The 27,472-nt window shown below is 40.8% G+C and overlaps 1 protein-coding gene across 7 annotated transcripts; it reads left to right on the forward strand.

Annotated features, from left to right (window-relative positions):
- The first annotated feature begins 848 nt into the window (after window positions 1–848).
- LOC113876057 (putative protein ZNF720) lies at window positions 849–27,472 on the forward strand. Of its 7 annotated transcripts, XR_003506407.1 has the most exons (8): window positions 906–950; window positions 1,551–1,634; window positions 4,718–6,205; window positions 7,993–8,102; window positions 8,202–8,324; window positions 15,921–16,047; window positions 16,537–16,629; window positions 24,639–27,472. XR_003506407.1 is itself a non-coding variant. In XM_027514881.1 (6 exons), exons 3-6 carry the CDS (start codon window positions 4,789–4,791, stop codon window positions 26,453–26,455), a joined length of 2,052 nt encoding a protein of 683 aa, XP_027370682.1. In that variant the 5' UTR covers window positions 963–1,262; window positions 1,551–1,634; window positions 4,718–4,788; the 3' UTR covers window positions 26,456–27,472. The 7 variants fall into 7 exon arrangements, 5 of the variants coding, with proteins under 5 accessions (XP_027370680.1, XP_027370685.1, XP_027370682.1 ...); XM_027514881.1 differs by lacking the exons at window positions 906–950; window positions 7,993–8,102; window positions 8,202–8,324 and adding an exon at window positions 963–1,262 and having other exon boundaries at window positions 4,718–4,803; XM_027514879.1 differs by lacking the exons at window positions 4,718–6,205; window positions 7,993–8,102; window positions 8,202–8,324 and having other exon boundaries at window positions 849–950.

Below are 27,472 nucleotides of genomic sequence, written 5' to 3' on the forward strand. Positions count from 1 at the left end.
ATGAGAAACGCTGGACTGGAAGAAACAAAAGCTGGAATCAAGATTGCCGGGAGAAATATCAATAACCTCAGATATGCAGATGACATCACCCTTATGGCAGAAAGTGAAGAAGAACTCAAAAGCCTCTTGATGAAAGTCAAAGTGGAGAGTGAAAAAGTTGGCTTAAAGCTCAACATTCAGAAAACGAAGATCATGGCATCCAGTCCCACCACTTCATGGGAAATAGATGGGGAAACAGTGGAAACAGTGTCAGACTTTATTTTTCTGGGCTCCAAAATCACTACAGATGGTGACTGCAGCCACGAAATTAAAAGACAAAAATTATAACAAGCTGTCCAAGACCCGAGAGCTGTGACACGCCGAGGGGGGTTTTAATGTCCGTCACTCCAAATCTTTGTTGTGACGAGACAGAATCGAGGAGTATACACTCGCGTGACACTCCCAACGGATCATCTGAGTGATTACATTCTACTTTTCGTCACTGAGGAGACACCCATCTTCACACACTCACACAATGGGCTTTTTAATTTTTCCCGTTTTTCAACTTGCTGAAAACATCTCCGCTTCCCAGAGGCAGCTCTCAAAATTCTTCTCTTTTGCCTTAAGTTGTGTGAAACACTAACTTAGAACAAGCAGGAAGCAGCTCTGCTCCAGAGGAAATCAAAGAGATTTAAAGGCATCAAAAGGCAAAGAAACTGAAGCACAGCTGGACTGAAGGACCAACAGACCCAAAACTGACAGGGACAGGGTGAGGGGAGGTAAAGCTCCGCCCCCACTGGCCCAGCCCCTACGTACATGCGCTTCCGGCCTCGTCCCACCCTCTCCCCTTACGTCGCCTCTCGTTGGCCGTGGCGTAGCGCACTCACCTTCCTTTGTTACGGCTCTTCCGCCCGCGCGTGCGCAGTATCCTGCAGACCCGGAATTGCGTTTAAATGAGCGACAGAGTTCTGGTGAGTTTGTTTATTTAAAACCCGGATTTCCTAGTCCCACAGCCTGTTGTCCTTCACACGTGGGTTTCGGGGGTCTCTGTGGACGTTCAAACTACCGTCCCCATTTTCCCGTCCCCAGTGTGTCCTCGCATCGCCGTGAGAGATTCTGAAGTCCTTTAGCTCAGCTGCCGGGTCCCTGGGGTCCACGTCCGCTTCCTGTTAATATCGTTCTAGAGTCCACGTCGTTCTCTGGCAGTTCTACCTTCTAACTTGTAGAGACCGCTGCTTAAAGTCCTGTATTGCCCAACCCCTAGGTCCTTGATCCGCGAAGAGGTGAAGGAGGTTCTATTCTGTATGGAGTTTGGTCAGGGTCTCGCCTGAGGTTTGAAGGGGAGGGTCAGCCTGGAACGTGTGGTTTTCACAGAAAGGGCCGCGAGTCCTGAGGAAAAGAATAAAACGAAAAACACCTCGTTTGATTCTGTGTTCCAGAATCCCTGCTGTGTCAGTGGCCGTAGAGGATTGTGTTTTGTACCTGTTGAGATCCTCCCTCTGTGTGGGGCTGTGTGACAGGGAGCTCGGTGTGTTTTTCTAGGTATTAAACAGCCTATTCTCAACACTCAGGGGTCACTTCCCACGACTGATCTTACGTGAGAAGGAAGCCCAGAGAAAGAGGAAAACAAGGAATCAGAAATGACTCATTCCGAGGTAAGAGGCATAGTCCTTTTGTTTGTTTGCTCCGTCTCTTTCTTGAAATGCTGCTTCTTTGGACTTGATTAAGCTCCTTAACTTCTCAACGGGTTTGTTTGAACTGACCCATAGTCATCATCCCAAGGGACCCATTGCCTTCCTGGCACATCAGTGTGATAGAAAACAGAGTATTGCCAGCCAAAGAAGCTCACTCAAGTTTTTATTGCAGTTTAGCCACATAGTCGGGATTGATAACATCTCCAGCATTCTCCCCTCCTTAGAGGTTGGGCTAATAAGCCCACCTGGCTCAAAGCCCCAAACCTCTAGTCACATCCTTGGTCTTTGTGAACTGTCCAGCCTCACAACCTGAGTCGTCCCATTATTAAACCAAGGGCCCACTTTAGGTCATGTTGGTAGCATAAATAATCAGGGCCCACGGAGAGTAATAAAGCTACTTCAGTCATTAAGGAAATTCCAAAAGAATAAAACACTTAAATTCCAAATTAATAAACGTGGAAGTAGTTAACTAGTTAATTACAAGTAGTTAAGAAACTTCCACAACCTAGGGACCAAAGCCTGCCAAATTCTTTTTTTTTTTTTCTTTTAGTTTAGTATTTATTTAGTTTTGGCTATACTGGGATTTTGCTGATGCACTTGAGCTTTCTCTGTTGTGATTAGGAGGAGCTATACTATCTTGTTGTGGAGCTGTGGCTCCAAGGCACGGGTTCAGTCGTTGTATTAATAACTGACAGGCTCTGGAGCAGGTGGGCTTCAGTAGTTGTGGCACAGTAGCTTAGCTGCTTCAAGGCATGTGGGATCTTCCCTGATCAGGGATGGAACCCATGTCGTCTGCATTGACAGGCAGATTTCTCACCACTGGACCATCAGGCAAGTCCCTAAATTCTTTATTACACAATGCTGAAACCTAAATCTTTTTTTTATGCCCTTTGACCTTTTTTTTACCCCCTCTGATTTTTGTTGTTACCTTGGAATACCTCAGCTGTTGCATTATTAAAAAAAATATTTTGTTGTGTTTACCTTCTATTTTATTGTTAAAAATAATGTCTAAATCTCTCTTTAGGTGAGCTTCTTTGGCTACCTTCTTACTATTTTGCTTCATTTATTTTGAAGTTTCACTAGTCTGTACAGTGATAACTTCGTCTGTAATTTGGCAGAATTACAGATTTACAGATTGTAATTACAGAAATCTGTAATTGCCCTCTATTTAGGTGTTTTTTCGTTTTTAAATTCATAGTTATGTTGGCTCTCGTTTTGAGTTTGAATTGTTCTGAATTTGCAGTCGCTGAAGTCTTTATGTCACCACATCTTCCAAATAAAACTTGTGATTTTCAGACATTATGTGCTTCAGTAAAGGTTTACAGTTTCTTCACATAGGTCTAGAAATGTGTTCTAAATAGGTAGGTGTCATGGTATATTTGCTAATAAAAATGTAGACTATTTCTCATATTGTGTTTTTGATTATGCTTACTAAAGAGAAAAAATTGTTTTCAGTGAACCCAGGTGGCTCAGTGGTAAAGAATCCACCTGCCAATGCAGGAGAACTGGGTTTGATCTTTGGGTTGGGAAGGTCCCCTGGTGAAGGAAATGGCAACCCCCTCCAGTATTTTTGCCTGGGAAATCTCACGGACAGAGGAGTCTGGATGGCTACAGTCCATGCGGTCGCAAAGTGTTAGACATGATTGATGTGACTTAGCATGCATTCATGCAAAATTTGTAAATGTTTGTTTTACCATAAATGCTAAAATATACTTGAATTTTTTAAAAAAAGGTGGATTAAAAATGTTTCTTCCAAAAGATCTGTTACTTATGGACAGTTGCTTTTGCCTTTAGTGTATTTATGTGTGCATCTTTGTGTGCAGAAACCTAGGGTTTATAAAAGCCATCATTATTTCATGAATATTTTTATTTATTCTAACCTTTGAAAATTGTTCTTACATATTTTCCATGGCCTTAGATTGTTTCATTTTAATGAAATGAATATATAGTTCCATTTTAATATATGTATGCATGAAAATGTTCATATGATTTGATCAGTTATTTTTATTGTATTTTGTATTCTTCACAGTTAGAGAAACTTCTATGAACTCTCTTTAGAGTTGTCCCTATCTGTCTGCGTATTATTAAAGTTTAGGGTACATAAACTGAGATAAATTTAAGCTATTTAAGGAATGTTTGGTACATATTTGCAAAAAGGTGGAACAACAACATAATTGATTTTTAATTATTTCCATTACACATCCAAGACTCTGTAAAAACTCTCAGAAAGATATGTAGTATATCCTAAATAGTTAAAATGATTGTTGCTACTGAGGATGTTATCATATTTGAACTGTAAAATTTGTAAAACACTTGACGTTCAAAAGTAAGTATGAATGTTTACCTTACTATTGTATTTCGTTACTATTCAAAACAGTCATTTGTGGAGCAGAATTTTGAATATCACTAGTTAAAAGAAGCTTGTTAACAATACTCTGAAAAAAATTAAGCTTGTTAAAATAAATGGCATTTTTCTCCCACTCAAGAACTCTTGGGTCAGAGTATGCTTTTCAAAAATATTACTTGTTTCCTTGATAGACAATTCATCCTGTGTCATACCAATACAACACTCAAAAATAAATATGCCCATGGTGTTCTGATTATTTTATCATTTCTTTTCCAGATCAGAATAGTTTCTGAAATGGTGTGTGGGTCATTTCTCATCTTTTTTTGTTTTTGGATTACCGTAGAAAATATTGCTGTGTAAAAGTCATATTATAGTACAATACCAGTTCAGTCCTGCTCCCAGAACTGAGATAATGAGATGGATTGTGTGTATGGATTTCCTTCAGTAAATTCTTTCCCTTTGGTTACTCTGCCTAGTCACGACCCTCCCTGTTGAGATATGGGTTGTCTTCTGACCTTGTGACCATTGTTAATTCTTTGTTTCCTTGGTAGCGGTTACTATTCGTTTGGTTTTCTGATCTTTATCATTGTCAAAGAAATTCTTTAACAGCCTATATATGCTCACACAAAGATCATTAAAGCACCCTTATTCCATTAGAGCTTGGGTCCCCGTATCTTTCTTTCTTTCTCTCCCTCAGGTAGTTCTCTGGAGCGTGGAATCCTGCCAAGCTCACTTTCTTTCCCGGGCTTTCCAGACCTCCTCGAGAGGATGCCCTGTGCTTTCGTGAGTGGTACAAGCCCTGTGTCAAGGGCTTTATTGGTTCTCTGCACAAGCCAGGAAATATCAGCCCCTTTCTTTCTTTTACTTTCTTATTGTCGACTCCGACCACCAGATTCCAGTCCATTAAAGGACCGCAACGTTAGGCTACAGATCAGGGAAGGTATATATGAAGTGAAATTTGCTTACAACACATTTTTAAAATATTTATTTGGCTTCACTGGGTGTTCTTGTGGCAAGTAGGATCTTCAGTCATCCTTGTAATGTTCAGGTTCTTTGGTTGTGACATGTAAACTCTTAACTATAGCATGTGGGATCTAGTTTCCTGATCAGGGAAAGAACCTGACCTCCGTGCATTGGGAGCTCATGTTCTTAGTCACTGAAGTCCCCAAACTAACAGTTTTTAATGATAGATTCAGATCATAGTTTCCATACAAATGCCAAAATACCCATGCAGTGATAATGCATTCCTCCATGTACTTCTTACTGCATGACTCATGTTCACTGGTTTGTGAGATTCCCATGCTATGAATTTGTTTTTTTCCACTTGACTTGAACAAGTGTCTTGGAAAGAAAAAGTGAGGGATATGCCTAAACTATCACAATTAATGGAGTAACTTCATGTTTTCTTACTTTCTTTCTGCTTTGGGAAATGAACACTCATGTGTATTTAGCAGAGATGATGGGTTTTGGGAGTGGGAGTTTTCATCCCAAACCCAGGTCTGATCTTTTCCAGTATACTCCATGCTTACATCACAGAGTCTCATTGCAGGTAATTACACAGGTATTTGTATTTTCCAAAATATTTACAAGAATCTTATTAGTCCTATGCTCAACTGTATTAAAATTTAAAGTACAGCTCAGTGCAAATGAAGAATATCATCCTCTAACATTATGTACATTTTTACCCCATTCAAAATTACCTGATTTAGTGACATGAAAAATTTTGTCTCTTCCTCTAATTGAGCATATAGACCCATGTGAGTGTATGTCTGTACTTAGTGGAGATGAGTTTGAGTAGGCTCCGGGAGTTGGTGGAGGCCTGGCGAGCTGTGTGCCGTGGGATAGCGAAGAGTCGGTTATGACTGAGCAACTGAACTGAACCGTATGTATGAAAATATTAACATGACTTGATCAATTTTTTCTTCTTATTTTCTTTTTGCTTTGTTTTCTTGAAGAACTTCTGGGAGGGAATGACTACCCATTCCAGTATTCCTGCTTGGGAATTTCTAGGAGAGAGGAATCTGGCAAGTTAGAGTCCATGGGGTCACAAAGAATGGGACATGACTGAGTGACTAAAACATTTCTTGTCTTTAGTATTCTTTACATTGCAGAAACTTGTGAAAGTGCTGCACTCAATATGCCAGCACATTTGGAAAACTCGGCACTGGCCACAGGACTGGAAAAGGTCAGTTTTCATTCCAATCCCAAAGAAAGGCAATGCCAAAGAATGCTCAGACTACCACACAATTGCACTAATCTCACACGCTAGTAAAGTAATGCTCAAAATTCTCCAAGCCAGGCTTCAGCAATATGTGAACCGTGAACTTCCAGATGTTCAAGCTGGTTTTAGGAAAAGGCAGAGGAACCAGAGATGAAATTGCCAACATCCGCTGGATCATGGAAAAAGCAAGAGAGTTCCAGGAAAACATCTATTTCTGCTTTATTGACTATGCCAAAGCCTTTGACTGTGTGGATCACAATAAACTGTGGAAAATTCTGAAAGAGATGGGACTCCCAGACCACCTGACCTGCTCTTGAGAAATCTGTATGCAGGTCAGGAAGCAACAGTTAGAACTGGACATGGAACAACAGACTGGTTCCAAATACGAAAAGGAGTTTGTCAAGACTGTATATTGTCACCCTGCTTATTTAACTGATATTCAGAGTACATCATGAAAAGCGCTGGGTGGAAGAAGCACAAGCTGCAATCAAGATTGCCGGGAAAAATATCAGTAATCTTAGATATGCAGATGACACCACCCTAATGGCAGAAAGTGAAGAGAAACTCAAAAGCCTCTTGATGAAAGTGAAAGTGGAGAGTGAAAAAGTTGGCTTAAAGCTCAACATTCAGAAAACAAAGATCATGGCATCTGGTCCCATCACTTCATGGGAAATAGATAGCAAAACAGTGTCAGACGTTATTTTGGGGGGCTCCAAAGTCACTGCAGTTGGTGATTGCAGCCATGAAATTAAAAGATGCTTGCTCCTTGGAAGGAAAGTTATGACCAACCTAGATAGCATATTCAAAAGCAGAGACATTACTTTGCCAACAAAGGTCCGTCTAGTCAAGGCTATGGTTTTTCCAGTGGTCATGTATGGCTGTGAGATTTGGGCTGTGAAGAAGGCTGAGCGCCAAAGAATTGATGCTTTTAAACTATAGTTCTGGAGGAGACTCTTGCTAATACCTTGGACTGCAAGGAGATCCAAACAGTCCATCCTAAAGGAAACCAGTCCTGGGTGTTCATTGGAAGGACTGATGCTGAGGCTGAAACTCCAATACTTTAGCCACCTCATGCGAAGAGTTGCCTCATTGGAAAAGACCCTGATGCTGGGCAGAATTGGGGGCAGGAGAAGGGGACAACAGAGGATGAGATGGCTGGGTGGCATCGCCGACTCGATGCACGTGAGTTTGGGTGAACTCCGGAAGTCGGTGATGGACATGGAGGGCTGGCGTGCTGCGAATCATGGGGTCGCAAAGATTCAGACATGACTGAGCGACTGAACTGAACTGCAATGAACAGAAACTTCTATCAACTTTTCTTAGAGTTGTCTCTGTGAATCTGTCTGTGTTTTATTAGTTAAAGTCTAAAGTGCATAAACTGAAGTAAAGTTTCAGCTCTGCCACTTAATGGCTGTTTGTTAAAATATGTGCCAAAAGGAACAAGAGCAACATTACTGATTTTTAGTTATTTTTCTTACACTTTCAAGACTCTGATAAAAACAATCAGAAAGATATATAGAGTATATACTGTATAGGTAAAATGATTCTTTCTGCCAAGGTTGTGGTTACACAAAGAGTGAAGCGCAGATAAAACCAAGGAAGGTCTTAGAATGCAGAAACTGAAAAACCAGGCCCATATTATCTCATGTCTGGAAATTCTTTTCAACCCGCAGCCAAACCATGACATTTTTGGTGGCTTGTTCAGGGACTTGGAGTCTCTTCCCACCATCTTTGCTTCTCCTTTCTCACAGGGACCCTCTGCCAACAGGCAAGTGCTGTGGCAGCAACGTAGGAACTGTAGCCAGGGTTCACCTCTGGTATGTTCAAAGGCCCCACTGCTCAGTGGCTGCAGCTTGAATGGGTGAGTGAAAGTGAAAGTGAGGTTGCTCAGTCGTGTCCGACTCTTTGTGATCCCATAGACTGTAGTCTACTAGGCTTCTCTGTCCATGTGATTTTCCAGGCAAGAGTACTGGAGTGGATTGCCATTTCCTTCTTCAGGGGATCCTCCTGACCCAAGGATGAAACCCAGGTCTCCTGCATTGCAAGCAGACGCTTTACCCTCTGAGCCACCAGGGAAGCCCTGGTAAGGATCTCTCCTTTTTGTGAATGGCTGAGGGTCTCTCCTTTTTGTTTTTTCCGACTGAGGACTATGCCAACCAGTATTGTGTGGGCACAGGACAGACACATAAAACGCATTAGGGCGCCTGCCAGAAAGACTCCCATGTGTGGATCGGGGGCACACAGAACGGATCAAGCCAGAAGGGCATCTGCCTCCAGCAAGATAACTTCTGTCCACCGTATCAGGTTGAAGCAAAACAGACCTTTGTCCCCGGGCTACTGCCTTCCAGATATATTGTAAGGCGGATTCCTCAGCCTTCTTCCCTGTCCCTTTCTCTTCTTTCCCTTTTGGTCCGGATTGATTTACAGAAGCCTGGGTGTTGCCTCTGAGCCGTCCCAAGAGTGCCTTCCAGGTTTCAAGGAATCACCAAATGGTGAGTCACCTGGTTGCTCCCAGGAAATCTCTGGCTTTCTTTACCCGTGTCACCTGATGGCTTAGCTGCACGGTTCTCAGAGGTCTGCTCTGACTGTCGGACGCGACTGTTGGGACGCTCGGCCATTTTGTGCATTAGTCGCACGGAGAGACCACCGGGGAAAAAGGGATGCCTTTCTGTCAGCCAGTGACTCTCAGTACTCCCATTCTATGGTAGGTAGGCTAAGAGTGGGTTCTGTTACATCCCAGGAGGCTCTTTCATAATCAACCCTTGGTTACATTCTCAGAAACTGGAAAATTTTGACCCTCCAAAAGGCCTGGCTCCAATAGAAACGGGGGAACCCTAAAAATGGCCTCTGAATGGCACACTAGGTTTTGCCAAAAGAAGCGAAAGAACTCAGAATTCCCTTGCCTTTTTTGCCTCTCTGTCTCCTGTCCCTCTCTGTCTCTCTCCATCAGATTTCCTAGATGACCTCTATGCGGCCTTTCATATCCACATGATCTCTAGGAAAGGATTCTGAGGTTCCCTTTGGTCCAGCTCTTTCTTCTATAGTCAAAAGCCTGAAGGATCAGAAACTGTCTTAACATTCTAAAGAATCCCCTTCTAAGGAAGCTGATCTCTCAGGTGGAGAGGGAACCAAGCTTCCCCCACTCCTGAACATCCTAAAAAATTCCCTTTTGACAACTCCGGTTTCTCAGGGCTGGGAATGACTAAGCTCCCTTCACTCCTGCAAATTCCCTTAACCCTTCAGATTCTTCTCATGGGACAAAGACCTCACTTCCCACCAGAGGGACAGTCCAAAATTTTTATGAGCTGAAATGCCCCTGATATCAGGGTTAATTTGAGCATTATTTGGTCTATATTTTAGCTATAAAACTAAAACTACAGAAAGGAAAGATGACTTTTTGACACAGGATGGCCCTGATATTCTTTAGACTTTGGAGAAAACTAGTTAAAATGAAATTTTCTTTACCTTGGAATCTGCCTAACCCTTTCTTTCTGCATATGCATTTAAAAACAACTAGCTTGTTAAAAGGCCTGCCTAGGGGAAAGCTTGAAGTTACCCCTTTCCATGTCCTTGAAATACACTGCCCACTTTGCCTGAGACCTAACTCAGCCTTGGGCAAGTCAGAACTTCAAGCCAAACAAACAAACAAAAAAGGGTCAAAGAGAAGTTTTAAATCTCAGGCAGGAAACTATGAGATCTCTGTCTGTCTGTCTGGATTTATATATGTCTCAGTATGTGCTTTTTTTTTTTTTTATAATATTGCTGAAGTTATAAATGAGTTCTAAAAAAAATAAAAAAATAAAAAAAAAAAAGAGTTCTAATTTAATAGGCCTAAAGGAAAGTAAGCGCTTACAATTCAGACAATTCTAAGTATAAGAGAAATTAACCTAAATGAATTTCAGATTCACATGAACTGGGAAATATTCAATATTAAATATCTAGTATTAATGTTTGCTTGCTAATCTAATGTAGATATGTCTAAGAGTCATTAAGCACAGTATTTTCATTGTGCCTAGGTTTATTATAAGTTAAATATTGTTATATTTTTATATCTGTTACAAGTTTGTCAACCAGCAAAGTACCTCTAGGAACGGGGGAAAAAAAAAAAAAAAACTTCAAAGAAAATGTAAAAGAGATATGAGCTTTCAGAGAAACTCTTATAAGAATAATTATACTTTAGAAATGTCTGACTAAAACTTTCTCTAGATTTTGGTAACCTGTACTTCTAGGGCTGTGCTAAACTAAGTGATGGAAGTTTATCGAATAGCTTGGTCATTTCCAAATAAAATGAGATTCTGAAACATTCATTACTGAGGACTAACTTCCTGTTACAGAGAAAGTAGAGATTTTGGACTATTCATGAAAAATTCTAGAGAACAGGATGCCATCCTGAGATGTTCTCTAGAATTTTTTGGTTTTTTTTTAGAAATTATCTCTCGTATATATGTTCACCAATCTACAGAATGCTTAAATTCTTGGTTGCTTACAGAAAGTAGCATGTGTATTTTCAGTAAAGAAGGAATGATGAATGAAATTACATTTTATGAAGGGAAAAGGAGGTAGGTCTGCCTTACAGGTGGCTGTTTCAGGATGAGAGAACAGAGTAATGGGTATAGAAAGTGATTAAAATGTTTTATGGAAAGTGGACCCCAGGGGAAGAAATTTGTGTATAAATACAAGTTTTCTTGAGATGTTGAGCTGCCTTTGATAATAGATTTTAAGTTTCTTTACCTCTGAAGTGATCTGTTCTAGGTTTACCTTTGAAATCTTTGTTACTTTGGCTAAGTGAATATATTGTTTCCCAGTGATCTATATGGTTTTATCTGACTGAGTGTTATAACCCCTTTTGATATTTGCCCACAAAACTTCCTAAATGACTTGACTTCTAGCTAACTTTGGAATGCTTCAGAGGGCCCCTGAGATATCCCAGGGGGGCTATTAAACTACCTGGGTTCTTTGGACATGTTAAATTACAAGGGAAGTACTGTTGAAGGGGTGATAAATCTTCTCAGATTATACTGTATGGTTGATGTTACTAATATAGATATCCTAAAATTATGTGGAATTCATATAGATCTGATACGCCCTAATAAAATGTGGTCAACTATAATTCTACTTATCCTGTGAAAGTGTTACAAGTCACAGCAATGACCAGGCTACATTCTCATTTGCAGTTTAATCAGATTTAAACATGCCTTCTATGGTTTCACTCTGATGACTTTGTAAGAATACTGCTACTTCATGATTTATGGAAAAGATTTTTCTTTTTTTGGGGGGGGGAAGCAAATATATACTTATTATATATGTGTATTATTGTATATTTGTATAATTTGATCTTTATTAAATATTATATATTTATGTGTATATTAACAGGCATTAAGGGAAAATAGAAATACACGGTTATAATTGGGACTTTAGTATCCCACTTTCAACAATGGATAGATCATATAGACAGAAAATAAGGAAAAATTAGACTTAAAACTATGTATTACACCAAATGGACTTAACAGACATATACAGAACATTTCATCTGTAAACAGAATACACCTTCCGATAAACAAGTTTTGTTTGCTATCTGGTAAGCTGGTACCAGACTGAAATTTGGTCTAATCTCTATGTTAATAGAACAAAGTTTCCTTAGAATGTAGCTTTTACCGGGGTCCAGCCCCAGTTGGATTCAGGGATTCCCTCAGGAGGTCTGCGTTGGCAATTAGAATAGCAAAGGCTGAGAGATTTTAGAGGCTCATTAACAACTGGTTTACACGGGAAATCAATAAAGTTCGTGACACCGAACTTGCTCTGACTATGGAGGCCACAGGCGCCCTCTCGAATAGTGGAAGGTGCCTCCCCTTGGGTGCCTTCTCGAGTGGGTCTTAGAAGCCCAGGCAAATAAGTAGTGCCAGAGGACCCCCATGCTCCAATTATTTTGGCCTGAAAAGATAGAGAAGAAAAGGAGAGAAAAGGAAGCACACAAGAAGGACACGGGGAGACCAAGCCTGTTGAGCAAGGCCCGTAGCTTTATTTTCAAAGGGAGCTTATATACCTTAAGTTGTGCATAGAGGATAATAGGGGATGTAAAATCATGCAGTCAGCAGTCTTTGATCCTGATCGAGACCAGGCTTTCTTTTTTGCAAACTATACAAATGGTTTAGGTGATTTACATCATCTTCTGGCCAGAAGGCCTGTTAACATTTTATGACTCTGATAAAGGTTTGTCAACCATAAGACTTATTTTCTCTAAGAGTAATTATTTTAAAGTTTGGCGACATCCTCCGAAGGTGTTAGATAAAGTTGCATTCCTACAGGGCAGAGGTGCAGTGGGTTTACAACAAGGAAAGAATTTATTACCTTAAGGGTCTAAAGTTGTTAACACCAAGGCTACTAATTTTTTCGATGTACCAACTATGTTAATTAATACACTTTCAAGGATACAATACAGGGGATGTGGAAACTTGGCAGCAAGCATTGGCTCAACAATGAAATCTACTAGTTCTAACAATTTCTAACTCTCCAAGAGGCTCTATACTATTTGAATATTCTAAGCTTCCCGTGCCTCTCGCGGTTGGGAGACTGTAAACAATCCTATGCATAGCTGTAAGAGTCCCGGTAAACCTGTCAGGCAAGTTAGAGAGCAATCTGAGGGGTTTGGATTTAAACACTCCTGTTATGCCCAGGAGGCTAATTAGCTAGAGCTCTAAGTTGATTTCCTTCAGAGAAAGGTGGTCGGGGATAGCCCCCCATTAATGTCAGAGGAGTTGGTGAAAGTCGTAAAATAGTAAAATAGATTCTGGTTTTGGGGTAGATGCTCAGGCAGGTCCGGTGGGGGGTGGGGGGTGGGGCGGTGCCTCGAGTCCTGACTTTGCATATTAGGCCTCTCCGCATGACCTTTGTCATGGGTGGGAACTCCCGTGCTGGCTCCCTTTCAATAAGAGCTGGCAAGCTTTCAATAAAAGATTATGAGTTTCTTTGCCTTTAAGTGATTTATATTCATTTTTAAAATCTAAGCATTACTTAAGATTATGATACCTATGGACAAAGCTCATTCTTCTTCTACAAAAATAACCTCTCATGGTTAAACTTTTGCCATCCTGATGTTCTTAAAACATGGCCATGGTCTGCTTCTCAATCAGGGAATTAAAAATGGGTGAACAATAGCTGTAAATCAAAGAGTCAGGGCTATGGAAAATCCAACATGGCTGCCTGGCTTTTCCCAGCTCCCTGACAAACCTCATTTTTATTTGATGGGTTAAAGCTTTCCCTGGCTACAGGTTTAATGCCCTCATAATGCAAAAATTATGTTTAACTGAATATTAACTTTTTTTATTGTTAAACTAAGTTTCTAGTTTTGTTAATTAAAGTCTAGTGTTCACTAAGACTCACTTCTGAGATAGTTCCTTCTTATGTTATACTTCTAAAAGATTTAATTAAGTTATTAAAAAGGACACTCTAAGTTTGTTTCTAAAGCTAATCTCAGTAAGCAATCTTCAGATAAAGATTAGATGCTCCATGATATACAACCAGGAGATTACCACCAGGTTATAGTCATTTAACAAGTGAAGTCAGATGACTTGGGGAATACTGGGCTCTACCTAATGAAAGGTCTTGACTTTTCATTCTTACTTACATCCTGACTAATAACTGCTGCTATAGCTATATTATTTTCTATGTTGCTTCTTTCAGAAGATTGTTTCTTATGTTACTCAATGTGTAACTGAGCCTGTGATAAAATGCTGATATGCAGTTCCAAATGCTATCAATGATTGTAATAATGTAACTCTAGATATGGGAAGAAGGAAGAAAAGGGAATCTTTTCCTGGACCAAGAGGCTAATAAGACAGGTATGGTCCAGAGATTTTGCTACTCACAAGGCCTGCTCTAGAAACAGCACATTGAGTGGCCTATCAATGGATCCTTCCCTAGACCTGGGAATGAGCCTTCCCAGTGCCATGGGACACAATGGCCAAGAAATGCCCCCAAGGCATGGTCAAATATGTGGCTCTGAAGGGACTCTGCTAACTGGACTCTGCCAGCTGTCTCTACAAAGATGACATCATGACCACAGCAAGCTCCTGACTTTCAACGACCGCCCCCTCCACCAATCCCCGCCACCCCCCCCCCCCCCCCCCCCGAAAGCTGTTGAGAGTAGAGATCAGAAATAAGGCAATCTGTGCCCTGGGAAAAACCCAGAACTGGCCTTCTGATAGTCACATGTTTTCAGGTAAAGATTTTATGAGCCCAGATTCTGGCTTCTTCTCGTACCTAGAGAAACACTAATGTCACGAACCAGTGTCCGGTCCTGGTTCTCCTAACTAACCCCTGAGCAGCTTTTCTTTTTTTTTGTTCTGAGCAGCTTTTCTACTTCTATTAATCTTTAGGCCATGTAACTTTAACTTTCTTATAAGGATTGTTTCTTCTAAAATACCACAAATTTCCAAGTGGTCGTGCAAGAATATTCCCTAACACCTAGACAATGCTGAAACAAGTCACCTTATCATTCCATGGACTCTCATCTCTCTCCATAAATGCACCCTGACAGAGTAGGCAAAGGGAACCCAGAGCCCCATGGTGCCTGTGCTCAGCCTGAAGAAGCCAGAGCAGTCGTCGCCCCTTTTTCCTTGAAACTGGATTCCCAAATGTGTGAGAAGGGAAATGGGTAAATAGTTAGACATGAGCAGGGTATCAACAAGGGCCAAAGAATTGGCCCTAAAAATAAACAGAGGGAGGTATGTGGTGACCCAGGGACAAAAGAGTAGATAAAACCAAGGAGGGTCTTGGAATGCAGGAATGGACAAACAAGACCCCTTACCATTTTTCCCACCCCCATGTTGTACATATTGATTTCAGGTCCTCCTGAGCAGTATAAATGGTTTCCTCTCCTACCCCATAAGGAGAAAGTGTTTTTCTTACTCTTCCCCCACCCAGTATATGTGCCTCATCCATTCAGCAATCATCCGCAAGACCCCTTTCCCCCTCCTTGTACCCTGGCTATGAGTGGACTAAGGACCCCTGTTCAACATCCGTTCTCCCTTGAGCTGGCCTGCTCTTCTAACAGCATCCCCCATTCTAATAAACTTTACTTCCCTCTCAGTTTGTCTCATGTCTGGAAATTCTTTTCCAACATGAGCCCAGACCACAAGAAAGGTTACTATCCCATTAGACCTGTTAAATCTCTAAAACAGTTCAAGTTCCAACTAAAGTATGAATTCTTACCTTACTATTCTATTTCATTGCCGTTCAAAATCGTCATTCATTGAGCAGAATTTTCAACATTACTAACTCAAATATCCTTGCTAGAAATGTGGCTTTGGCCCCACTTCAGAACTCTTGGCTCAGAATATGCTTTAAAAAAAAAAAAAAAAAAATCCTGTTTCTTTGACAAACAATTTATCCCATGTCACACGAGTAGAACACTAAAGAATAAATATGCTAATGTTGCCTTGATTATTTTATAATTGCTCTTTCAAATGAGAATAGTTTCTCTAATGGCTTCTGGGTCATAACTCATCCTCTTTTCTTCACATTAGAAATTGCATAGAAAGGATTACTGTGTAAAAAATAGATTTTGTAATAATAGCCAAGCTACTAAATCATGACCAGGTCTCTGAACTTGCTCTTTTCATCTTGGGTCACATTAGTAAGTCTTCCCACAGGCACATGGCATTTATACTTTGTATTTCAGGGACGGCTGACGTTTCAGGATGTGGCCATAGACTTCACTCAAGAGGAGTGGGAATGCCTGGACCTCGATCAGCGGGAATTGTACAGGGACGTGATGTTACAGAACTACGGGAACCTGGCCTCCTTGGGTGAGGATAACGGCCTTCCAGAATCCCTTATTTAACCACTGTGTTTTTGTCTGTCATGCCAAGAATGTCTTCTGAAATTTTCTGCTTCCCACAGTAGTTTCAGATCTCTGCTTTCTAGGGGAAAATGGGTATTTATTAGTTTAGAAAGAAAGCCTTCCTGATTCGTTATGCTGGTGACGGTTTTCTTGCTTAATGTACTCTGCCTCCTTCCTTCTAGGTTCTTGGTAATTGTGTAAGTTCTGTGGTATTAAATAGTTGCACCCTCTCTTAATCTCACATTGACACTACTTACTTTTGCCTTAGTACTACTTGACCAGAATCTCAGGATCTGATTGTTAGGTGTTTGTTAGTATTGTATAGCGGCTTGGAATAAAGTATTTAAGGAAATCGTTTTCTAGAACAAAATGCGTTCTCGTCTCACCTGAATAATACTGGATTCGATACTGATGAATCTGTAACAACACAAATATTCCTTTCTCTGATCAACAGGTCTTGTCTCTAAACTGGACCTGGTCACCTTTCTGGAGCAATTGAAGGATTCCAGGAATATAAGGAGAATGGAGACAACAGCCATTTACCCAGGTAGGTATGAATGGTTGGAGATGATGAATCAGATGAGAGGTCCAAGGAACAGTGAGGAACTCATCCTTCATCACATGGTTGTGGAATATTTGCTTCAGTGGAAATGGTTTTCAGGAACTTGGGTTTGTGTCTGCTACTGTCATAGGAATGTATCACCTGCCCCATTCTGTCTCTTAAATCATTCATGAATTTGTCACCAGTGATTATTTTTCTCCATCACAGTGTGAACTAAAAATCTCCTCTTGGCTTGTGACAAACTGCATTCATTCGTTGCTTTTCGATTTCTTGGGGACCCTAGGAAAACTCTGCCCATTTCTGAGCAACAGTATGACAGTCCTTTTAAAGTTTCCTTCTACGTCTAGACAGAAATGTGCAAGTGGAGTGGCAGACAAACTGCAAAACTTCTAGGAATACTGGGGACGGGTTTTTGTTCTCTGATTTATAATTTCGTATCCACTGGGAGCAACATATAGGACCTTCTGAATAAATTTCAAATTCAAGTAATTTTTCACTGCAGAAAGCAAAACCTCATGAAAATGAAATAATACACAACTCAGGTTGACTTCAAAGTTTCACTTTTCCTTATATGATCTCACATTAAATATCTTTAGTGTATTTGCCCCAATTCTAACATGCTAAAATACTTTATTATGTTCTATTACTTCATAGAATTTTAAAATAAATTGACATGAAATCTTACCATATATTCCACTATATTATTAATGGTTGATTCAAACTATGACAATTTTTAGATTATATAAAGAAATCTTTCTTAAAATTTCTAATTGGAATATAGCTGTTCTACTATACAGCAAAGAGAATCAATTATACATATTAGTCAGTTCAGTTCAGTCGCTCAGTTGAGTCTGACTCTGTGATCCATGGTCTCCAGCAAGCCAGACTTCCCTGTCCATCACCAGTTCCCAGAGCTTGCTCAAACTCATGTCCATCGAGTCAGTGGTGCCATGCAACCATCTCATCCTCTGTTGTCCCCTTCTCCTCTCATCTTCAATCTTTCCCAGGATCAGGGTCTTTTTAAGTGAGTCTGTTCTTCGCATCAGGTGGCCAAAATATCGGATCTTCAGCTTCAGCGTATCCTTCCAATGAATATTAAGGACTGATTTCCTTTAGGATGGAGTGGTGTGATCTTGCAGTCCAAGGGACTCTCAAGAGTCTTCTCCACCACCACAGTTCAAAAACATCAATTCTTTGGCACTCAGCTGTCTTCATGGTCCAACTCTCACATCCATACATGACTACTGGAAAAACCATAGCTTTGACTAGATGGACCTTTGTCAGCAAAGTAATGTTTCTGCTTTTTAATATGCTGCCTAGGTTGGTCATAGCTTTTCTTCCAAGGAGCAAGCATCTTTTACTTTCATGGCTGTAGTCACCATCTGCAGTGATTTTGGAACCCAAAAAATTAAAGTCTCTCACTGTTTCCACTGTTTCTTCCGCTGTTTGTCATGAAATGATCTGACCGGAGCCATAATCTTCATTTTTTAAAGGTTGAGTTTGAAACCAGCTTTTTCACCCGGTTCTTTCAGTTTCATCAAGAGACTCCGCAGTTCCTCTTTGTGACAGAGTCATTTCCTAGTCAGGTTGATAAGAAGTCTAGGGGTCCCCAAGGAGAGAGGCTTAAAGCTCAACATTGCGAAAATGAAGATCATGGCATCCGGTCCCATCACTTCATGGGAAATAAATGGGGAAACAGTGGAAAGAGTGTCAGACTTTATTTTTGTGGGCTCCAAAATCACTGCAGATGGTGACTGCAGCCATGAAATTGAAAGACGCTTACTCCTTGGAAGGAAAGTTATGACCAACCTAGATAGCATATTCAAAAACAGAGACATTACTTTACCGACAAAGGTTTGTCTAGTCAAGTCTATTGTTTTTCTTGTGGTCATGTATGGATATGAGAGTTGGACTGTAAAGAAGGCTGAGCGCTGAAAAATTGATGCTTTTGAACTGTGGTGCTGGAGAAGGCTCTTGAGAATCCCTTGGACTGCCAGGAGATTCAACCAGTCCATTCTGAAGGAGATCAGCCCTGGGATTTCTTTGGAAAGAATGACGCTAAAGCTGAAACTCCAGTACTTTGGCCACCTCATGCGAAGAGTTGACTTATTGGAAAAGAGTCTGATGCTGGGAGGGATTGGGGGCAGGTGGAGAAGGGGACGCCAGAGGATGAGACGGCTGGATGGCATCACTGACCCAATGGACGTGAGTCTGAGTGAACTGCGGGAGTTGGTGATGGACAGGGAGGCCTGGCGTGCTGCGATTCATGGGGTCGCAAAGAGTCCAACAGGACTGAGCGACTGATCTGAAGGAGAGAGGGGTCGGAATTCTCAAGGAGGAAAACAGGACAAACTTTTTTTTTCCTTCTACATTTCTTAGGATTATGTATCCTGCCTGAAGACAGTCTGGATTAAACCTTCTGGATAATCCTTTTATCTTAACATGTAAATTATGGGAGTAGGTCTGGTCTTTACGAGAAAGAGATTAAAGGGCCTAGATCTGATAGATAAGACTGCCTGATTAACTATGGAATGAGGTTCCTGACATTGTACAGGAGACAGGGATCAAGACCATCCCGATGGAAAAGAAATGCAAAAAAGCAAAATGACTGTCTGGGGAGGCCTTACAAATAGCTGTGAAAAGAAGAGAAGTGAAAAGCAAAGGAGAAAAGGAAAGATATAAGCATCTGAATGCAGAGTTCCAAAGAATAGCAAGAAGAGATAGGAAAGCCTTCCTCAGTGATCAATGCAAAGAAATAGAGGAAAACAACAGAATGGGAAAGACTAGAGATCTCGTCAAGAAAATCAGAGATACCAAGGGAACATTTCATGCAAAGATGGGCTCGATAAAGGACATAAATGGTATGGACCTAACAGAAGCAGAAGATATCAAGAAGAGGTGGCAAGAATACACAGAAGAACCGTACAAAAAAGATGTTCACGACCCAGATAATCACGATGGTGTGATCACTGACCTGGAGCCAGACATCCTGGAATGTGAAGTCAAGTGGGCCTTAGAAAGCATCACTACGAACAAAGCTAGTGGAGGTGATGGAATTCCACTTGAGCTATTTCAAATCCTGAAAGATGATGCTGTGAAAGTGCTGCACTCAATATGCCAGCACATTTGGAAAACTCGGCACTGGCCACAGGACTGGAAATGGTCAGTTTTCATTCCAATCCCAAAGAAAGGCAATGCCAAAGAATGCTCAAACTACCGCACAATTGCACTCATCTCACATTCTACTAAAGTAATGCCCAAAATTCTTCAAGCCAGGCTTCAGCAATACATGAACTGTGAACTTCCTGATGTTCAAACTGGTTTTAGAAAAGGCAGAGAAACCAGAGATCAAATTGCCAACATCCACTGGATCATGGAAAAAGTAAGAGAGTTCTAGAAAAACATCTATTTCTGCTTTATGGACTATGCCAAAGCCTTTGAGTGTGTGGATCACAATAAACTGTGGAAAATTCTGAAAGAGATGGGAATACCAGACCACCTGACCTGCCTCTTGAGAAACCTGTATGCAGGTCAGGAAACAACAGTTAGAACTGGACATGGAACAACAGACTGGTTCCAAATAGGAAGAGGAGTACGTCAAGGCTGTATATTGTCATCCTGCTTATTTAACTTATATGCAGAGTACATCATGAGAAATGCTGGACTGGAAGAAGCACAAGCTGGAATGAAGATTGCTGGGAGAAATATCAATAACCTCAGATATGCAGATGACACCACCCTTATGGCCGAAAGTGAAGAGGAACTCAAAAGCCTCTTGATGAAAGTGAAAGTGGAGAGGGAAAAAGTTGGCTTAAAGCTCAACATTCAGAAAACGAGGATCATGGCATCTGGTCCCATCACTTCATGGGAAATAGATGGGGAAACAGTGGAAAGAGTGTCAGACTTATTTTGGGGGGCTCTAAAATCACTGCAGATGGTGACTGCAGCCATGAATTTAAAAGACGCTTACTCCTTGGAAGGAAAGTTATGACCAACCTAGATAGCATATTCAAAAGCAGAGGCATTACTTTGCCAACAAAGATCCGTCTAGTCAAGGCTATGGTTTTTCCTGTGGTCATGTATGGATGTGTGAGTTGGACTGTGAATAAGGCTGAGCACTGAAGAATTGATGCTTTTGAACTGTGCTGTTGGAGAAGACTCTTGAGAGTCCCTTGGACTGCAAGGTGATCCAACCAGTCCATTCTGAAGGAGATCAGCCCTGGGATTTCTTTGGAAGGACTGATGCTAAAGCTGAAACTCCAGTACTTTGGCCACCTCATGGGAAGAGTTGACTCACTGGGAAAGACTCTGATGCTGGGAGGGATGGGGGCAGGAGGAGAAGGGGACGACAGAGGATGAGATGGCTGGATGGCATCACTGACTCGATGGACATGAATCTGAGTGAACTCTGGGAGTTGGTGATGGACAGGGAGGCCTGGTGTGCTGCGATTCATGGGGTCGCAAAGAGTCTGACACGATTTAGCGACTGAACTGAAGTCAACTGATAACAATAATGTATCCTGCCTAAATCAGTCTCTGGACTAAACCTTCTAGCTAATCCTGTTATCTTAAAATGTAAATTATGGGAGTAGGTCTGGTGAGATCTTTACAACCTCCAGACATTCTTTAGATTCATTGGAGAGTATACAACTCCATTGCTAAGACTAGCAAGGGGATACTCTTTCTACACACTTCTGATGTCTACCCCCTTCTGATTTCTAGAAGCTTTCTCTATCTCCTTTATACTTTAATAAAACTTTATTACAAAAAGCTCTGAGCGAACAAGCATCATCTCTGGCCCTGAATTCAGTTCTTCTCCTCCGGAACAAGAATCCCAGCATATTTGCGTGATTCAGCAACAACCTTTCATTCACTTTGTGCTATAAGGGTGGTGTCATCTGTATATCTGAGATTATGGATATTTCTCCCGTGAAATCTTGATTCCAATTTGTGCTTTATCCAACCCAGTATGTCACATGATGTACTGTGCATATAAATTAAATAAGCAGGCTGACAATATACAGCCTTGACGTACTCCTTTCCCCATTTGGAATCAGTCCATTGTCACATGTCCAGTTCTCACTGTTGCTTCTTGACATGCATACAGATTTCTCAGGAGGCAGGTAAGGTAATCTGGTGTTCCCATCTCTTTAAGAATTTTCCACAGTTCCTTGTGATCCACACAATCAAAGTCTGTGGTGTAGTCAATAAAGCAGATGTAATTGTTTTCCCAGAACTCTCTTGATTATTCTATGATCCAAGGGATGTTGGCAATTTAACCTCTGGTTCCTCTGCCATTTCTAAATCCAGCTTGAAAATCTGGAAGCTCTCGGTTCATGTACTGTTAAAGCCTTGCTTGGAGAATTTTGAGCCTTTGCTATTGTTTGAAACGAGGCAAATTGTGTAGTAGTTTCAGAGTTCTTAGGCATTGCCTTCCTTTGTGATTGGAATGAACGCTGACCTTTTCCCGTCCTCAGGCCACTGCTGAGTTTTCCAAATTTGCTGGCTTATCGAGTGCAGAACTTTAGCATTATCATCTTTTAGGACTTGAAATAGGTCAGCTGGAGTTCCATCACCTGCATTAGGTTTGTTGGTAGTCATGCCTTCTAAGGCCGACTTTACTTTGGATGCCAGGATGTCTGTTACTAGGTGAGTGACCACACCATCGTGGTTATCTCGGTCATTAAGATCTTTTTTGTATAGTTCTTCCATATATTCTTGCCAACTTCTCTTAATATCTTCTTCTTCTTTTAGGTCCATCCCGTTTCTGTCCTTTACTGTTCCTGTCTTAGCATGAAATATTCTCAGTACCTCTAATTTTCTTAAAGAGATCTCTAGTCTTTACTGTCATATTGATTTCCTTCCCATTTAGGTCTCCACAGAGCAATGAGTAGAGTTCCCTCTTTCAATCATAGTTTGAAAGTCTCTCTTTGTATTTGATTTCTTAAAACGAATACTTTATTAAGTTTCTCTAATTTGTATTTAGCTTCCTCAGACAGTGCCTTATGTCTCCTCAGTTTCTGCTAAGTTCTCTGTCACTATCATCTATGCTTTTTAGATTGAAAGATCTAATAGAACATTTTCAGAAACATGTGTGGCAAGAAGTGAATTTTAGAATTACTAGGCACCTGGGATTTGTGAAAGTGCTTGGTGTCTCCACTTAAAATGACTAAAAGCAAGAAGTAATCATTAGATTGCCTATCACCTCTTAACTCAGTGGTCCTTGGAGGTTTTTATCTTGTTTTTTCCCCTATAATGTATTTATTTGCCATCTCATTTTGTCCAGCGTTCTGTTTGTGGTCTCTGTTTTGAAGGGTGCAGGAACGTAGTTAGTTCCTTCTGGTATCTGCACCTTGGTGGGTGAGGTTGGTCCAGAGGTTTGTGCCCTTATCCTCTCTTGATTTGTGTTCTGATTGCTGTTAACTGTGACCAGAGCCTGCCCTGGATATTCAGGGCTGTTTCCCCCTTGTTCTGTTGTTATTAGTGCCCTCTCTCTGGTGGTGCCTGCTCCCTGCGTGGTGGAATAGAGCCCCCAGATCTGAGTTTTTGCTGTGATTCTGATCTGTGGAGCCAGGCAGGTGGGATTGGAGCACACCCACTGGGAGAGAAGTCACTGAGTATTACTCCTCTAGGAATGTTCACTTCAGGGTGTTCTGGTGCCCTCTCTCATGCGTTCTTCAAGCTCTTATGTTATGTAGTTTTGGTACTGCTCTTGTCCACCTTAACCATGGGCATGATGAACTGTGGCCCTGGTGTCTCTCAGCTGTTGTTTTCACAAGGTCACCATCATAGATTCAGTGAAGTCAGGTCCTAGGATTACATTCACCATGGAGCTGGACCCTCTGTGCTTCTATGGGGCAGCTCATGCTCTGTCCTGGCCCAGCTCCCTTCTGTAGGAGCCCACAAAGTCTATAGCTGCTAAAGCTATTCCTGCCATGACTGGGAGAGCCCTGGTTGTTGGTTCAGATGCCCTGTGGGGGCTGAGGTTACAAAGCCGGTCGTGGGTGTAAGACCATGGCTTGTGTTGCTTCAAGGAGAAGTTACAGCTTTTCTTCTTTATCCCTGGGGTTCACCTATGCTTTCAGCTCCATCTGTGCCTATAGCCAACTCACAGGTGTCTGCTCCTAAGGCTGCCCAGAGTACAGGAGTCTTCTGATTGTGGATGAGGTCAATGGGGGAAGCCATAACTTCGGGCTCAAAAGACCTATGTGGGTGGAGTTCTTCATAGCCCCTGTTGAGCAGGGGCCAGCAGAAGGGACAAGGGATGCAGTGGGCTTCTTCTTTGGATATCACTTACCAATGGCGCTCTGCTCTCTGATGATTCAGGCTTACACCACAAGCATCCTGTTTGCAAAGCTCCTCCCTTACTCCCATCCCTTCAGGATGTTTCCTCATTGCCAATTACAGTCCTCTGCCTGGGTCTGCTCTACAAACCCCACATTTCAGAACGCAGCTCTTTTTCTTCATTGGTGGACATGCCTGTACGGCTGGGTGGGCAGGGCTGGCGTCAGTACCCTGTGTTCAGCTCTCACTCTGTCCTGCTGTCACACCCTGGTTGCCATGTTCTCTCCTCACAGAGAATGAGACTCTCCTCCTGTCCAAACTGACCTCACCCAGTGAGGGGCTTCCCCCCATATGGAGACCTCTCCTCAGTTTCATCTCCCCGCAGGGTTTCAGGCCTGAACCCAGTTCCTCTCCTCTTCCTTTTCCTTCTTCTTTCTTTTGTCCTACCTGGCTCAGCAGGAGTCTTTCTTGTCCTTTCAAATTTCCAAGGGCCTCTACTAATGTTCATCTGGGCTCTGTGAGAATTGTTCCATTTCTCATTCATTTGTGGAGAGAGAGATGAGTCCACATCTGCCTAAGCCTCTGCCATCTTGATCCTTCCGTCTCTGTTTTATTTTTAAATTAGCTAATGGTCATCAATTTTCTCTAAGTCTTTAAAGATATTCACTGAGAATAGCAGGGAAAATCACTTGTTATTTGGTATCTTTCAGCTATGTCTCCACAAGACACCCAGGATTTGATGCCAAGGAATGCAGCGTTAGAAGACGTATTCCCAAAAGCAAACCTAGGAATATGTCAAATATTTCACCTCAGAAACTTAAATTTAATGAAAGACTGGGAATATACCAGGGTATATGAAAGACAGAGAGGATGTTTATATGGACATAAAGAAATGGAGAGAGTTACACATAATGCTAACATTACTGGAAAAAGAAATGAGCAACGTGAGACAACTTGGGAAAAACAGCAACTTCAGTCTTCAACATCCGCCGAGAAGTGTAAGTGTTTAAGAAAAGATTTGCATCCTTTTTTGAAACATACATGTTCTCTGAAAGGAAACGTGGATAATCTGGAAGGTAATCTAGTCCCTACTGTAAATAGTGATTCAGACAATTCTGAACGTAGGCTTCGACTAAACATACATTCAAGCATGTCTGAATACCTACAATTTAACAATGAGAGGGCAAACTCACAATCTAATCAATTTGAGGGATCCGTGAGCAGGGTGTCATTTTTCTTCCCCCAACAGATATTTTCTCTGCATTCCAAGATGTATCATGTTGATGATAATGGAACAGACACAATCCAACCATTATTGTTCAATACATATTGTGATATGGTTAATACACAACTTTCCATGTTTAATAAAATGAGTCATACCTTAAGTAAGAGCTCCAGCTCCAATAATTACAAGAGTATTTATGGTGGCCTGAGACGGTATTCAGGCAATGAAACTGGGTATATGGTTGAAGGAGACTCAAACCTCATGAAACATCAGGGATCCAAATCTTCAGACAAGGATTCTAAAAGTAATAAACGCAGAAGTACCTTTGATCAAATGTCAGGTTTTTCTCTAGATAAGAGTACTTGTACTGAAGAAAGGATTTGTACTGAATATGGTAAGGTTTCTAATCAATCTTCAGAACTTATTCAACAGCAGACTGTTCAGAATCCACAGAAAGAAAACAAGTGTAAGATATGTGGGAAAGTCTTTAGTAAGTCATGCCATCTAAGTAGACATAACAAAATTCATACAGGAAGGAAACCTTTCAAATGTACAGAATGTAGCAAAGTGTTTAACCTTCGCTCACTTCTTACTAAGCATGAGAGAATTCACACTGGAGAGAGACCTTATAAATGTACAGAATGTGGCAAAGCCTTTACTTACAACTCACATCTTACTCAACATCTGCGAATTCATACTGGAGAGAAACCTTATAAATGTACAGAATGTGGCAAAGCCTTTATCTGTTACTCACATCTCACCTATCATCAGCAAATTCATACTGGAGAGAGACCTTATAAATGTACAGAATGTAGCAAAGCCTTTATCTGTTACTCACAGCTAACCTATCATCAGCGAATTCATACTGGAGAGAAGCCTTATAAATGTAAAGAATGTAACAAAGCCTTTCATCGTCTTTCACTTCTTACTGGACATCAGCGAATTCATTCTGGGGAGAGACCTTATAAATGTAAAGAATGTAACAAAGCCTTTATTCAGTGCTCAAATCTTATTCGACATCAGCGAATTCATACCGGAGAGAAGCCTTATAAATGTAAAGACTGTAACAAAGCCTTTCATCATTGCTCAGTTCTTACTCGACATCAGCGAATTCATTCTGGGGAGAGACCTTATAAATGTAAAGAATGTAGCAAAGCCTTTATTCAGTGCTCACATCTTACTCAACATCAGCGAATTCATACTGGAGAGAGACCTTATAAATGTACAGAATGTGGCAAAGCCTTTAGTCATAGTAGTAATCTCACTAAACATCTGAGAACACACACTGAAGAGAAACGCTAGTAATGGAACAAGTGATGGAAGAGGATTGTCCTAAACATGCATCAGAAAACACAAGAGTTTATATAAGAAACCAATGGAAATGATGTAACAAATATGTAGAAAGGTATTTAATCAAAAGTTAAATTGAAGTAAATATCAGAGGTTGCATACTAGAAACCATTTCATCAATTTTGTTTTCAGAAGTTTCTCTAAAGGAGAATGACTGTAGGGAGTACTCCGTAGTTAAAACACATAGAAAACGGATATATTAGCATGAATCATGAGATAAAGGTTGATGCTTAGAAAGTTACAATTCTTAGTAATGTATGTATGCTTGTTAATAATGACGTGATGTGAGATTATTTGAAGTCAATGTAATTCAGCACTCAAATAATCCATACTATGCTTTGTTTCTAGTGTGTTTGCAAACATAGGTTTTTGATGGTTTACTAAAGATTAGCCTTTTTATATGTGTTGCAACCATTTCTGTCTATTCTCCATTAGAAGATGAAGGATACCATAATATAAAATGGACAATGAACATCTAAATGGAGGCATTTGTCATTGATGTGAAATATCTGCAGGTAGCCATGATATAAGTGGTCATTTAATCTTTCCATGTATTAAAGTAAGACAGAAGTTGGTTGTTAGGTTTAAATAGTAATATCCTTGATTTGTAAGAAGAATACAATGACAGTTCAGTGCAGTACTGATGTATCTTTATAATATCAACACAAGTCATGATTATTACATGACAGTGTTGAAATAAAGACAGTGATAACCTAGAAATGTAAGAAACCCTTCCTGGAAAAGGCATGGAATTGGTGTATATCATGCTTGTGAAGTGCTTCCTAGGCTTTGGTAAGCCATAAAAATCAGACATCTCACATCATTATATCAAAAAATGAATATATTTCTACGTACTTTTTATCTGTATTTAATCATGGATCATACTGTGGCTTATAAAAGGTTTTATTTCAACTATGCGTGAAATTAATACATGGTTATTAATAAAAGTGAATGGCTTTTAGTGTTTCA

The sequence above is a fragment of the Bos indicus x Bos taurus genome, chromosome 18 (genome assembly GCF_003369695.1).
Source record: "Bos indicus x Bos taurus breed Angus x Brahman F1 hybrid chromosome 18, Bos_hybrid_MaternalHap_v2.0, whole genome shotgun sequence".
Taxonomy (NCBI): Eukaryota; Metazoa; Chordata; class Mammalia; order Artiodactyla; family Bovidae; genus Bos; species Bos indicus x Bos taurus.